Source organism: Lepisosteus oculatus, chromosome 2 (assembly GCF_040954835.1).
Source record: "Lepisosteus oculatus isolate fLepOcu1 chromosome 2, fLepOcu1.hap2, whole genome shotgun sequence".
Classification (NCBI taxonomy): Eukaryota; Metazoa; Chordata; class Actinopteri; order Semionotiformes; family Lepisosteidae; genus Lepisosteus; species Lepisosteus oculatus.
This window is the reverse complement of record NC_090697.1, coordinates 75,901,066-75,915,893: the sequence shown is the minus strand read 5'-3', so window position 1 is coordinate 75,915,893 and position 14,828 is coordinate 75,901,066. Positions and strand designations below refer to the sequence as shown.

The following is a 14,828-nucleotide window of genomic DNA, read 5'->3' as shown; positions in this document are numbered from 1 at the left end:
CTGGGATGGTACTATTATCTGTGCAGGAAGGTACTGTACAATATTATAGTTTCTGCAGGTTATCATCATCTATAGGTCAGAGGTTGTTTGTGATCGGAACTGGAGCTGTTGGTTGTCCACCTTTTCGTGTTAGCGAAGTGAGTGTAAGCAAGTAAACTGCATTGCTGTTTGAGAAGTTTTTTCTTAAGATCAGATCACTTTATTGGCCATATACAATTTTTCGCATTAGGAATTTGTCTTTTCACATACCCCAGCTTGCTCTCTATGAGACACACAGACAGGGAAAGAAGCTTGGGGTCAGACCACAGGGTGAGTCATTTATACAGCGCCCCTGGAGCAGTTTGGGTGAAGGGTCTTGCTCAGGGGCCCAACGGAGTAGGATTCCTCTGCCAGCCGCGGGATTTGAACTTATAACCTTCCTGCCACAGGCACAGATCCTGAGCCACAGAGGCACTGCTCCGCCCTCTTCTTAACTGTTCTTAACTGTTCGTTAGAATACAGTAAAGAGCATTGAAGTTCATCAAAGCATGCACATTGGAAGTTACCACATCTTTAGCGACGAGGATAAACATTGAAGCTAGCGAGTGGGAGGAGCAGCGACGAGGCTGCTGCAGTGATGTTATATCGCCTTTCACCTGTAGATGGCTCTCTTCGGTCAGTAGTGATCCGGATGGAGTACCGTAGACATCCTCAGTGAAAGGGAATAGCCAAATAAATAGCGACTGTCCAAAATGTATTTTTGTATGGAATATATTTTTTTAAATCGCAAAACAGTTTTAAAAGCTCAGTATAACTCGAACTTACACTGGGAAAAGGTGATTGCCCTTTCTGCTTATTACTATGGCCCTCCCCCCCCGATGATAAAAATGTCTCACAATTCTGACACTGAGGTGTGAGAGACAATGTGATACTTCACATTGTATACAATGTATACTTCAGACTATCAAAATCCTAAAGTATAAGAATATTTACTGTACTGTTTTTTAAATACGACCCTCTGAACACAGCATGTTAGAAGACATTGGCAAACGGTGATGGCACTTTCTGCTGTATTGCTATGGCCCTCCCTCCTGATTATAAAAACAACAAAACTTACTTATTAAAACTATTTGCATGAATTGGCACAGGGCTACAACAAGTATAGATTTCAGCTTCTGTTTCGTTAGACATTCTTTAGATACATATTCAGCACTGTGAGAACAGTATCATTTGTTGGGTTCAATCCTCAAATTTCAGGTGAGCATAAGCACGGAGACAAATGGTTGACAGGTGTTTCTGATTTCTCGGGTGTACATTGCTGTATAAGTAATGTGAATTGATTCTAAGTCACAGACCACAGGGCTGTGACTCGTAAAACTACTGAACAAACTAAGAGCAGGCATAACAAATGTTCTAAGTTCTAATAATAGTGACAGTTCAAGAGACCGTGAACGGGGAAGACAAAGAACAGCATCCAAATCCAAATGGGTCCAAAGGCAGGTCAGGGCACAGTCTGAGAGTCCATCAGCGAATAATAAATCCTGGGACGCGACAAGGTTAAAATCCCCCGGGAGGGGGGAACACACGGACAGACAAAACATGGAGGTCCAAGGGTGACGGGGCCAGGTCCTCCAGACCCCGGGCTCGGGGAGCGGGAGGTGTCGGGGATGAGGCCTGTGCCCTCAGGAGACGGACGTAGGGTTTCCTGGTGCCCGGCGGGCCTCGCGACATCCTTACTGTAATGATGAGCCCCGAGGACTGGAGGAGCTAGTCTATAAATAATGAAGCTAAGAGGGTTCACCTGGGGAGCTTAACAATCACAGGAACAATAATGGAGCAGTGGAGCGCCCTCTAGGGAGGGATGTCGGGAGTGACACATACGTGGATTTCCTTTTCAATAATGATTCCAAATATATATACAGAAGTGTGGGACAACTAGGGGTGGAGGAGCAATCAGAAGGGAAAACCATTTATGTCAGCTGACCTGATGAAGACCTGCTAAGCCTACTAGGCACAGTAACAATAATTCGAAGTATTGATTCCTCAGGACAGTAGACTTTCACAGTGTCTAGTGTTGAAGGAACAGCTGCCAAAGTCAAGCTTCTGCTTGAACTGCAGGTCACAGTTTGCAGTTTTTTTTATCAGGACTCACTTATGATCTGTAATCTTATATTGCAGAAGGAGTCACAGTCTGCTGTCTGAATACTGAGCGACTTAAGAGGGAAGTGAGCCGTTATCTGTACTACAGTTTGACAGAGCAGCAGTGGAAAGAGGGCTGTAAAGCAGCTCACTGTGTCCAACAAGCAGGGTGGCGGGTTGAGAGTTTAGTTTTCACAGACAGTAATTTAGGTTAATAAATAATTTGATGGCAATAATAGCTCTTACGTTAACAGAACCCCAGTGTGCGGATATTCACTCCGACAGAAACACGACGACTCAGAAATGATATTGCTCATATCAAATTTGTAGTTATTTATTTTGAATCTAAATATTACAGTATATAGAGATTACAATCTTATTTTATCTGCTAAATTAAATCAAGATCAAAGAAATTAAATCTAAGTCACAATTAAAGCAATTAAAACTCCTTTAACATACAAGAAATGTATCTAATAGATCGATAGTTCTGTGCTGTAGAAAAACACCGTAACTCTTGTTAATGTTAATTCATGAGATATACACCGTATCAAACATGCAGATATAAATGGCAATATAGCAAGTAAACTAACTTTACAGTGCAAGTGACAACTGGAAGTCAAAAGGCATGACCAGTCTAAACCTGAACACCAGTAATTTAGTATTGTAAATATGAAAAATTAGCTTAATACTTTAAAAATATTTAGACACTTCAGGGCACTTAAGTAGAATTCAACCACATCTGTAGAAACAAAGTCACAAGGCTCTCCACAGACCGGCTCTTGTCTGGTGCCCGTCACACATTTAAAGGTCACCTATTATTGTGTTAAAATCTGAACTTGTGACCTCTGTTCCCTTCTTTAACTGGTTTACTTACGAAACCAAGTACTCACATCAAATAATAGAAATCGTATCTGGAGTGCACATGTTCGTACAATAGACGAAGGTGGGTTTTGCCCTTTTTAGAAAAGTACCTTAAAACTAGACAATTCAATTTCACTGTTTTAAACGTTCACTCAAAACAAAGTGATTATAGTAGTATAGTCGCACTAAAGTTACATTTGAACAAAGTCAACATTTGAAAAAGCAATAGGTTCAAAAATATTCTCAAGCAATAGCAAATTTAGCAAAATGTATTTTTTAAACTTTTTTTGGAAAAAAAATATTTGGTATATGCAACAAAACTTTTGAATACATGAAGTTATAAAACAAAAAGAAAGCATAGGGATTTTACATACTGTAGGATAGGGATAGAGAATAGGAAGCACAGGGATTGTATTGTGGATAAACCAGGATGAGGGACACACACACACATTATTCATTTTATATGTAACTGTCACATATAATGCTAGTATTCTTTGGAAAAGTGAGGAATACTGGAGAAAACCCATCTGGAGAAAGGGAGAAGACAAATTCTTCACAGTATTTTAAGAAACGCTTGTGCAGATTCATGTGCTAGCAATGGCTTTGATATCTGCTCGCAGTGAAGACTGTCGTCATCAGCAGGTTTACATCTTTTGCAGGGAATGTCAGACCTCAGACACTCAAGGCCTGACGGTGGCTTCAGCCCCTCCACCTCAGTCCAGCAATAAGTATTTCTCAGTGGACTCCAGCAAACACATCAAAACACAGTTGCTGCAAAAGAGAAACTTAAAAGAACATTTCTACTTCTGTGTGATGTCAGTGGTGTGTCCTTGGGCCACGATAGCCACCTGTTCTGTAAATTGTAATCATTGACAAGGCACAGCTGGCCTGAGTTTTCAGCGCTCAGAAGGAGATGGATTCCAAGTGAGGGAATGGAGCTGTGGTGGAAATGGATGGAAATAGCCAATTCTCTTGGGCTAATTAAGAAGTTCATTAAACCAATTGAGGAAAAAGGTTTTAGTCTGTATCTGAGCTCCATAATGGAAGGAGAGAGAATGAGAGCCCCAGGGGAGAGTGTCATCAGTGATGCATTGGGCCGTCTTACAGACCTTTGGCACTCAGTGGGCTACAAGGTAGCTTGAAGGGATAGAAATGATGCTCTTCTATGGGGTAACGTGGGTCCCTGTTGGGCTACATGGAGCTTGTTCACAATTCCCAGTGGAGATGCAGTGTTTAATCCTGAGGACCGCTGTTGACTGTCTGAGCCAGGGCTGGAGACATTAGCACCAGGAGTGGGGCAGGAGAACATTGCCTGGCAAGATGGCACTGTCTCTTCTCCCCATAGCTGAGAAAGAGGAACCTGGATGGCATGGGCTGAGCCTTGAGTACCCCCTGTGCCTGAAGAGCTGCAGACTGACAGGCTGCCTCACAATGTAGGAATAAGCATGAATAAGGAAACAGCAAACTGGGCTGCTGCTGTGTCAGGGACAGAAGAGTCTGGCATGGAGAAGCTTCCTTGGCAACACAGGATCACCCAGGAGGAGAGAGTGATGAGTGAAGGAGAGCCCATGTGGATGTTTTGAATTCTGGTGATTACTGATTTGAAAATAACAGAAGATTAGCAGAAGGAAGAGGTCCGTGCTTCACTTCTGAGAGTCAGAAACAGTATGTAGGTCCGGAGACAGGCCACTTAATCAGGAAATGGCAAGGTGACCAGTGGACCAGTGTTGTCACATTCTGACATCAGAGATGTCAGCCCTCTCTCCAGTGTGATGCAGCTCTGAGACATTAGAAGCAAGGGAGGTGTCTGAAAGGAAGTAATCCCTGACGTCCTTCTCCCATGGGATTCTGTGTTTGTGGAATATGACCTTGCTGCAGTCCCATGTCTGGTTTTGAGGCAATACTTCTACTGCAGTCGACTTCATCCCTGGCAAGGGGAACTGAAGTGAAGAGTGAATTGATCTCGGCTGAGAGGGGACAGAAAGGGAACGGAGGTGGAATGAAAGTTGAAAGTTACAGATGGGGCTGTTTTTTGAGTGGAGTTGAGTGGGGTTGAGTGTATTGTACTTGAGTAAACAAGAGAATTGGGAAGCAGTAGATAAAGGAGCGTTACTTCTTGTACTATTTGTGTGGACGCAGCACAGGTAAAATAATCAGAGGAAGTGTGTAGCTCTAGCAGATTTGTCGAAGATGGAACTGCAGTCTTGTGCGACTAAGAATTTGAGAGACTGGGTTTCAAGTGGAAATTTGGCATGTATACATCCATCACTCCAGTAGTTTTTACTTTAAAATCAAAATCTTCAGATTAAAAAACGTGACTATTAAGTACACTGCAGGTTTAATCAGCCAACGTCACTGCTTTATTTTGTTTTCTTGTTTTTTTTCTTAGATGTTGTATCAGGCTGTGAGACCTCATCACCGTTGTTTTCTTTATTTGCTGCAGCTGACATCTTATTAGTCTCTGCTGTGTTATTTTTTTTAATCCAGTTGCACATATCTGTAAACAACCCTTTTACCTGATCAAGTCCCTTTTCTAACCAGCCCTTCTGCTCCCCTGGCAGCAGTTTCTCTCCTCTGGCCACACGTTGCACTATCACAGCTCCTTCTCTGACTCGCTGTAACTCTGCTATGCGCTGCTTGAACCCAGGCTTGGCTTCCTGCTCCTCAGACTGTATCAGCAGGTCTATGTAATCAGGGGTTGCCAGGGGGTTGGGCCGGAGGGCGATCTCTTTCAGACGCTTCAGACTGTGACTCAGTTTCTCAATTAGCGCTAACACTTGGTTCTGCACTTGACAGTATTCTTTTGCAAGTTGTGTTACAATTCCCTCTGCATCCATTTTTTTCCCCAAGGCTTCTTCATACTGATTCTTCAGGTTCTCATAGGTTCTCTTTTCTTTAGTAACTTTATATTCCCATTTGTACTTCATGTTAGAGTGTAAACTCCAGAAGCATTTCTTTGGGCAGACTGTGCAGTTGCCATCTGAGCCCATTGCACAACAATCTTTCTTATCCTTGTCATTGGCATATGCACAGCTATCATGACAGGTGAAATGACACACTTGGCAGTTAGTGATGAAAATTCCAGTTCCAGAGATGTCTGTCTTTATTGGCACTGTCATTTCCACCTCATACTCAAAGTCCTTGTTGGCCTCTATGCAGTCCTGGTGGCATTTCAGTGCCTCCTGTGTCTTTCTGATTTCATCCAGCTTCATCAGTCCAGCTCTGATCATGGGCTGCAGCCCCTCCACAGTTGCCTCCAGCTGTTGGCGCTCAGCAAGAACTTCCTTTGTCAGCTGCAGGCTTTGAGTCTGCATTGTATTTAAATGGCTGAAGAATGTCTTCATGCTGACTGATCCCATCCTCCAGAACATTTTGTCAAAGTCATCCTGATCTGAAACTCCTGTTCCTCCATTATTGGAGGCAAACAAGACTGAGTTATTGAATTTAAAATGAAGAGGATTGTCATTTTTATCTTTAGCACACAAAATATCTGCCTCTCTGATGGCCTCTAAAACTGGTGGTGACTTACCATCAGCAAAAGTAACAAGAACTACAATGTTTCCTGCAATGTCTTTTCCAAATATCGAGAGAATTGATTCAAAGATGTACTTCTGTGTGTGTGTGAGACGTGCTAAAGCAGACTGGACCACAAAACACACTGCGTCAAGACTAATGATACCATTCTTATCAGAAAAGAAGTCTCTGATCTTCTGGGTGATTATTTTGTCCTGTCCGATCCCTCTGGTGTCCCCAAACCCTGGAGTGTCCACAATAGTGAGAGAGTAGGGAACCCTGAACCCTTCACTGGGGTGGATCTGATAGGCTGTGATCTCAGAGGTCTGACTCTCAGCCTGTGTCCTGTTGGTCTCTTCATGTATCAGTTTGAACCTGCTCTCATCCTCCCACTCCACTCCCAGGATGTAGTTGATCATCCCGTTGATGAGGGTGGTCTTCCCTGAGCCCGTCGCTCCCAGGAGCATGATCGTTCTGTTTCTACTGTTCACTGCTGGCTTTCCAAAGCTGAGTTTGGGACAGGTACTGCGTTTATCTTTAGACAGATTAAGCCTGTAAATCGAAGGTTTGCCCTTGTTCATTAAAGTGCACTTCTTGGGGTCGCCTGTAATTGGCTTCACAGGTGTTGTTTCTGCTGTCGTGATCACCACTTCACCACTCGGTGCGCTGGTCCCAAGATCCCCACAGTCACACAGGAGTCTGATTCTGTAGGATGTTTTCTTTGTCAAGCCTTCCATAGAAAATGAATACTGTTCTTTGTTCGTTTTCTTCTTCAGCCACTGATCAGATGTGTCCTTACTGCCTTGTATTCCTTCCTCTCTGTATTCAATGATATATCCTAGTATGCTGACCCCCTCTCCAACAGCAGAAGGATTTTCCCATGTTATTGTGATGGAAGTTGGAGACACCTGGGGAGCTGAGGGTTTTCCGGGGGGGCTTGCTGGCAGAGTCTCCACACTGATGATGTCACTGCTCACTATGTATCCCAGCTGGCCCACTGCTTTGGATCTGAGCTCATACTCAGTGTGAGGCTTCAGCCCTGACACAGTGACAGAGTCCTGAGTGTCTTTGACAGTGACAGATTCCCACTCTTCCTGCTTCTTGGGTTTATATTCCACCCTGTACTCCAGTGTGGCGGAGCTGGGGGGGGGCGCCTGTACTGTCACACTGTTGTGTGTCACTGTGTGAGCCTCAGGGTTGCCAGGCTTTGATGGGGGCTCAAAATGCACACCTTGATAATCCCCACCCTCATACAGGAAGATACACGCTCCTGTGCACTGGTCATCTTGTTTAGAATCAGCAAAGAATTTAGTTTCCTTCTGGGCCTTGTTAATTTTCAGTAACTCAAGGAAAACCTTCAGACACAGTTTCATGTTCAGAACAGACTCTCTCTTTACCCATCCTGTACTGGCCTGTTGTGTGTCAGTGTCAGTGTTCCTGCTCTCTGGGTGTCTGAGGTAGCTGGACAGCTCTGACAGATACGGCTCAGGCTGGCTGAGTGAGGTGAAGCTGAAACAAACCACATTCTCAGTGTCTGGATCAGACAGCACCTGGTTAAACTCCTTGTCTAAAGACAGCACATTTATACCACTGTGTTTCAGTTTAGTAAGATATCCACTGACTGTGTCCATTTCTTGTTCTTTATTCTGCAGCCACAGTTGAAGCCTGTGAAATTTGAAAGGTGAGTCTTCATGATGTTTTATCAGCTCTCTGAACTCTTCTTCATCTTTCCCACCTCCCCTTACAGCTGGCAGGACACTGGCTAATCTATCCATGAAATTCAGTTTGTACTGAAGGACCAGTTGTTTCAGATTTTCTATTTTTCCTTTGACGTCAGGAAAGGTTTGGGAAACTGTGTGTTTCTGCAAGTTGTTACATCGCATTTCAATCACATCCAGGTTCTCCAATGCAGTCTGTGCCTGTGTGACAAAACAGTTGCTTATGTGTCTGACCAGCTTAGCAGCCCTGGAGTCCAGCTTGACCAGCGGGTACAGCCAGACCCTGATGGGCACAGCGTGCTCTCCTCCTTCTCCGAGCAGAGTCGGGAGGGCTCTGTAGACCTCAATGGCCTCTTTAAAAGTGGACGGGTTTGTCGCCAGCTGAACATCCCCGTGAAATGTGCAGCTGAACTTTTCTCCAGCGGCCTTTTCCTGTTCTGTCATTTCCAGAGAGGCTTTGCCACTAATTGAGATTACTTTCAGCTTTTCAATCGTGAGTTTCAGTTTTCCCTCGATCTCCTGCTTGTTCTCTTCTTCAGACACCTCTCTGTCAAACACAAAGTAGGCCTGAGCCCCGTACAGCACGGCTGTGACCACATGGGTGGCCGTGTCGTCCTCAAACACACTGGGATGGGTCACCTGCCCTCGGCCCAGGTGACTCATGGTCAGCTGCTCGTACCTGACAGTGGTGTTGTACTGCAGAGTGACTCTGGCCTGGCTGTGGGATTTCTTCTTGTCATTGAAGTACTTGGCGGCTCCTCCCACTTCTACAAGACCCCCCAGCAGACTGGCCTTCAGTGAGGCGTCCACCTGCAGGGCCGAAGCTTTGTCATCAATGGAGTCTGAGGCAGAGACGCTGAGCTCCGTTTTATTCTGGGAGCGCACACTGGTTTTCTTCTGTAGCTCCTCATGGTCCCACAGCGTGATGGCTGCAATAGAATCAGGGTTGATTACCTAATGCTCCTGACACACTGGACAATGCCAAAGAGGTTTGTTCAGTACTAAGCTTCATATAGAGAGACACTGATGTAATAAAGAAGTTCATTAATCTTGTGATTCAACAGCTTCAGTGATAGAATTAACTGTATCATGAACCGAGAAGCTTAAAAAGACATGTCAATGAAATTCAAATAAGATTGAAATTGTATTCTGTTATCCTATATTGTATATTGGCACTAAATTAATAGATTTCATCTGGAATGTTTACCTGGGATCAGTGTGTCAGTCATACAGCAGCCCAGCTGGAACAGTGTGTAGTTGTCTGCTGTGCTACAGGTTTACCTGGGATCAGTGTGTCAATCAAACAGCAGCCCAGCTGGAACAGTGTGTAGTTGTGTCTGCTGTGCTATGGGTGTATCTGGGATCAGTGTGTCAATCATACAGCAGCCCAGCTGGAACAGTGTGTAGTTGTCTGCTGTGCTACAGGTTTACCTGGGATCAGTGTGTCAGTCATACAGCAGCCCAGCTGGAACAGTGTGTAGTTGTGTCTGCTGTGCTACAGGTTTACCTGGGATCAGTGTGTCAGTCATACAGCAGCCCAGCTGGAACAGTGTGTAGTTGTCTGCTGTGCTACAGGTTTACCTGGGATCAGTGTGTCAGTCATACAGCAGCCCAGCTGGAACAGTGTGTAGTTGTGTCTGCTGTGCTAAAGGTTTACCTGGGATCAGTGTGTCAGTCATACAGCAGCCCAGCTGGAACAGTGTGTAGTTGTCTGCTGTGCTACAGGTTTACCTGGGATCAGTGTGTCAGTCATACAGCAGCCCAGCTGGAACAGTGTGTAGTTGTCTGCTGTGCTACAGGTTTACCTGGGATCAGTGTGTCAGTCATACAGCAGCCCAGCTGGAACAGTGTGTAGTTGTCTGCTGTGCTGTGGGTGTATCTGGGATCAGTGTGTCAGTCATACAGCAGCCCAGCTGGAACAGTGTGTAGTTGTGTCTGCTGTGCTGTGGGTTTACCTGGGATCAGTGTGTCAGTCATACAGCAGCCCAGCTGGAACAGTGTGTAGTTGTCTGCTGTGCTGTGGGTGTATCTGGGATCAGTGTGTCAGTCATACAGCAGCCCAGCTGGAACAGTGTGTAGTTGTGTCTGCTGTGCTGTAGGTTTACCTGGGATCAGTGCGTCCCTGCGGCAGTCATACAGCATCCCCAGCTGGAAGGGTCTGCCCAGAGCTGCCATCTCAATGGGAACAGTTCCTACAGATGACATGGCTGGTGGTGGACTGGATACTGTAGAAAGAAGGTTTAAAGTCAACAGTTATATATGTTTGTATCTTTACATATATAATTTAGGTTTTACATTAATGGATGTAGCTGTGAATCTGGGTATCCAGATAGATTAAATTCCTGGTCGATGAAGCTTGGCTCTGGGAACCTTCACTTATCTACTGCTTGGATTTCTGTCACTATTAAGCTATAAAAATTCTTTAATCTTAAAAAAACGGCATGGGCACTAAGTTGTTGAAAAATATATGTATAGAGAATCCTGGTTTGTATCCACCTGGTTACCACCACCCTGAAGTACTGCTTTGAAATAATACAGGAGTTACCCAGTGGAGACACACTTTCTTTCCCCTAGACAACACCCAAGCAGCTCTTTTACAAAGTGAAACCCAACTGTTGCCTTATTTTATACAAAGAGATGGTGAGCTGTTGCATGTTTTTAGACCTATTTGTTTCTATTGTCATGACATTACTGCTGTCTATAATATTGTTTGTCCGCTGTTTCAACTGTACTTATCATTCAATACCCAGTTAAAACTTCCATGTTCATATATGCAATACTTTGATCACCCCCTGAAAATCAGGTAAAATATCTCATTACTACCTGGTTCAACTAAATCAGTTTTTTTCCTCTTCTTTTAAACTGTTGCCAGCTATGGTGTCACTGTTGAAAAGGCTGTGTGTCACACAAGGATCTCTTCCAGATAGAGTTAAAATACAGTCGTGTCCTTCAGCCAGCTGGGGTGTAGGGCCAGTCAGGTCTATAGTGACACCTTCACCTGGAACATGAATAATCAGTGGTGGAATCAGAGCAGCTCTGTGACAGGCGGTCAACTGGGCCTCCACCTGAGTGGAGCCGGCAGGTAGTCTTCATGGTCATGACACCTGACAGCCAGGTTCCACTGTGTTTACACATTTGCCTCCTTTCAGGGATGTGGGCAGCCGTGAAGGGATGGACGTGCTGTGCAGCTGAGCTCTGCTGCTGAAAGAGGGAGAGAGAGAAAGAGACTCCAACCACTGGAGACGATCGAGCCACTGAGAGAGCGTTGATGCTTTTTCTCCTAGTGAGACTCAGTATAAAAGAGTCCAGCCATGTGACGTTTCCTCACAGCCTAGTCGCAGTGGAGCTTTTTCCACCAGACTGTGACAGGTGGAGCCTCGTCTGTGGCTTTGGGCAAAATTCCGAAGCCTGAACCCAGAGAAAAGTCCGGATGGATAGTGAGCCTTCACACCCAACACCAGCCTGTTCTGGAGTAGCAGCTGAGGTGGAGCCGAGTATCAGACTGTGCTTCCCTGGTCCAGTGGAGCTCCTGCTCCTGCTTCTCCTTCTGGGCATCCTGGCTCCCTCTGGTCTTCACTCCTTGTCTTCCTGCTCCCCCGGTCTTCACTCCTTGTCTTCCGGCTCCTCTGGTCCTGACTTCTAATTTCTGGTCTCTCTCTTGCTCTATTTATTAGCCATAGAGAAAGTCTGGTCTGCCACAGTTCTGCTTGTTCAGTTCAAATCTGGGATTAAAATATCTCACCTACAGGAATTTTGTTTTTTTCAGGAGATCTTGGCAAAATGTCCTATATTTGTTAAATCCTGTGACTATTCAGGTGTGATTCTCACAGATTTGATATTTTAGAGTTCTTAACTCATGTTTTTGCCATTCATTTGACATTAAGAAGCAGAGCACAGTTCTTACTTGAATGGGTATGACACCTAGTATTGTAATTTAATGTTATTTATTTAATTAAATATTTTGTGTTTTTGTAAGGAAATGAAGTAAGAATGTGTGGAAACACATCCAGTGCTTTGCACATTCTTTTTCCAATAAGGAATGACGGATGTTAGTTTATTACTTCAAAATTTTAACTTTCTGTACAAGCAATGGTGAGCGTCATACCTGATATTGCCAGTAGGGGGACCACTCGGTATAATAAGCATGACCCTCAATCCATGGGTTTTGAATTTCGAGTAAAAAAACTTGCTGTAGGTCTTCTGCACAGTTTGTTAACGACTTCACTAATATTGTACTGATACTGTTTTTCTGCTTTCCTGTTTAAGCACTGTTATCTGTTTAGCTGCACTTTCCCCATGTACAGTAAGAGTCATGCATTCAGCCTGTTCTCCTTCTGTCTGAGTTGTACACTTGTTTCTAGGCCATCCAGGTCCTCCACTAATAGAACTGTCTCATGTAAATACAAAACCATGCGCCTACAATACGGACACAGAATTGGTGTGACCCCGAGCAGCAGATTAAAAATGAGATTTGTCCCAACTCAAGGTGTGGATCACCCAGGCTTTTATATACCTGTCCAGGATCAATCCTGAGCTGTTTTCTTGCTGGAAGCAAGTTGCTACCACAGTGTGCAGGACCCTCAGCAATGACCTCTGTCCACAGACCTCACAGTTTCCTCTCAGAGACATCAGGACAGTTCAGCCCTCTGTTTCTCAAAGATGGATTCTGGTGCTGGCTTTCCTTCAAGAACACCCCCTTGTTGAAACATTGTCTACTAGAGCTGTCAGCTTTCAGAGGAAACGGAAACAGGCGGAGCCCCCTCCTGAGCTTTCGATCTTTGCAAACTTAAATTTTGTGGTTGTTCAGTACGTGCTGTGCCTCGCACTGAACAGGTTTCTAAAATGTTACTCGAGGAGCAGTATTGTAACTCTTATCACACCCCTTTATACTTTGTCAGCAAGTATAACTCCATTAATGTGTTCTTCATTTTAAAACCTGAAATTTAATAGGGTATTATGTAAAGTGCTAGAATGTGGCATTATGGCATAAGATTTGTTAAGAGAAAAAAGCAATTCCATTCTTTAAAACATTTTGAAAAAAAGGTCTTAATGGAACTTGTGTGCAAGTGTTATTGGCTCTGGTACCAAGAGAGCATAGTGATTCTTCTTACTGTTGTTCAGTCATAATGTTCACAGATGTGTGGTGTAGCTGATCAGGTTCAGGGTATTTTAACAAGTGATCCTATTTCCACAAAATCACTATTCGATTAAGCTTTGTCCAGCCATACACTATGGAGTAAGAAACTCAATCTGGCTATGATTAAGAACAAAGACAATAAAGACCTTTCTTTTCACCCGTACTGACAATATCCTTGCACATCAGAAACAGAAAGACAAGAAATCTAGACTGAGACATCTAGGCACAGCACCTGAGTTCCATCGGCCAACCTGCTTGTTCTGTACAGGTCCTGGGGGTGAGACATGAAGGAAGAGCTGCTGTACTCGGCACAGACAGCAGATCCAAGACTCCCGTGAAGACGTCCTGCTCATGCCATCCCCACTAGACCAGCCCTCGGACACTTACACTGCTCTCGCTATTGGACACCAGCAAGGTCAGTGCTTCACTTACAAAAATCTGCTTTGTGGAGGAATTTTACGAGATTTTTTTTTAACCAAGTGTGAAAGTGTGGACCTACGATACCTAAACTATTTCAGCCCTCAGACTGGTCTAGTTCTCAAGACTGCAGCACCAGTCAGGTAATCTTGTCCAGAAACATCACTATCGGAGAGCGACTCCACAGAACTCCTGCAGGTACAGCCTGCTTGAATCCCAGAAACACACACTTCAGCTTTACATTAAAAATACCTACATGTGAATTTTATATTAATAAAGTGTTTTCAGTTAATAAGATGCATGTATTTTATCTGCTAAAAGAGAACATGTCTTTGCCCCAATTATCATTATTACATTATTGTGGGTCTGTCTCTGCCCTCAAGATCCAGTCTGCTTTCCAAACTATAACTACTACAGCAGCATGAAGTTGCGATTTTTTTTGTTTTATAATTGTAAATCACAACAATGAAAATTGTATGTTTCTAAATATTTTGAAAAAAACTCAGTTATAAATTCTGACCCACTCATCAATGCCTCACTCATTTGTACACATTAAATTAAACAGACCACAAACGTGTGAGTACTTCTGTATCTATTAATCGTGAGGATTGTGAAGGAGGTAAAAAAAAGCTAAATTTTTTTTTTTTCATTCTGGGTATTGCCAACAATTTTAAGACACTGTATTACGTGCTAGCAGTTTATTTTAATACTTCATATAAGAGACCAATAGCCATTACCTGAATATTGTCTTAAAACATCCCCAAGCATAACCTTGTATTTAAAATATATTTTTTTAAAATGTATTTGCTTATTAAGTTACAGTATAAACTGAACAATTTCCAAATGACATTTTAGTACTCACCCAAAGACAGAGAACGTGGAGATACCTGTAAGTTGAGGATGTGGTTTAGACCGACTCTGCACTTTCTCACACTTATATACTGACCTGGGAATCACCCCCCCTGCTGCTGAAGTCTTTTTCTCAGAAATGACTGCAGTTACAAGAAGTCAATTACAGAAGAGGTCCAGGGCCCCAGCAATGGGATGATACTATTACCTGCGCA

At 43.8% G+C, this 14,828-nt stretch overlaps 1 protein-coding gene and 1 long non-coding RNA gene across 7 annotated transcripts in view; one reads left to right on the top strand and one right to left on the bottom strand.

Moving 5' to 3' along the window:
• The window catches only part of LOC138225106 (uncharacterized), a 34,850-nt gene that overhangs the window by 13,766 nt on the left and 6,256 nt on the right, over window positions 1-14,828 (top strand). For all 4 annotated transcript variants that reach the window (XR_011183686.1, XR_011183687.1, XR_011183684.1 and 1 more), the window contains one exon: window positions 13,616-13,762. This is a non-coding gene — a long non-coding RNA (uncharacterized lncRNA). The remainder of the gene's footprint in view (window positions 1-13,615; window positions 13,763-14,828) is intronic.
• LOC138225100 (uncharacterized) lies at window positions 5,034-14,721 on the bottom strand. 3 transcript variants are annotated; one of them, XM_069184023.1, is made up of 3 exons: window positions 14,627-14,721; window positions 10,316-10,435; window positions 5,034-9,139 (listed from the first exon to the last, which is right to left on the bottom strand). In XM_069184023.1, exons 2-3 carry the CDS (start codon window positions 10,413-10,415, stop codon window positions 5,340-5,342), a joined length of 3,900 nt encoding a protein of 1,299 aa, XP_069040124.1. In that variant the 5' UTR covers window positions 10,416-10,435; window positions 14,627-14,721; the 3' UTR covers window positions 5,034-5,339. The 3 variants fall into 3 exon arrangements, with proteins under 3 accessions (XP_069040124.1, XP_069040123.1, XP_069040121.1); XM_069184022.1 differs by lacking the exon at window positions 14,627-14,721 and adding an exon at window positions 11,034-12,067; XM_069184020.1 differs by lacking the exon at window positions 14,627-14,721 and having other exon boundaries at window positions 10,316-10,606.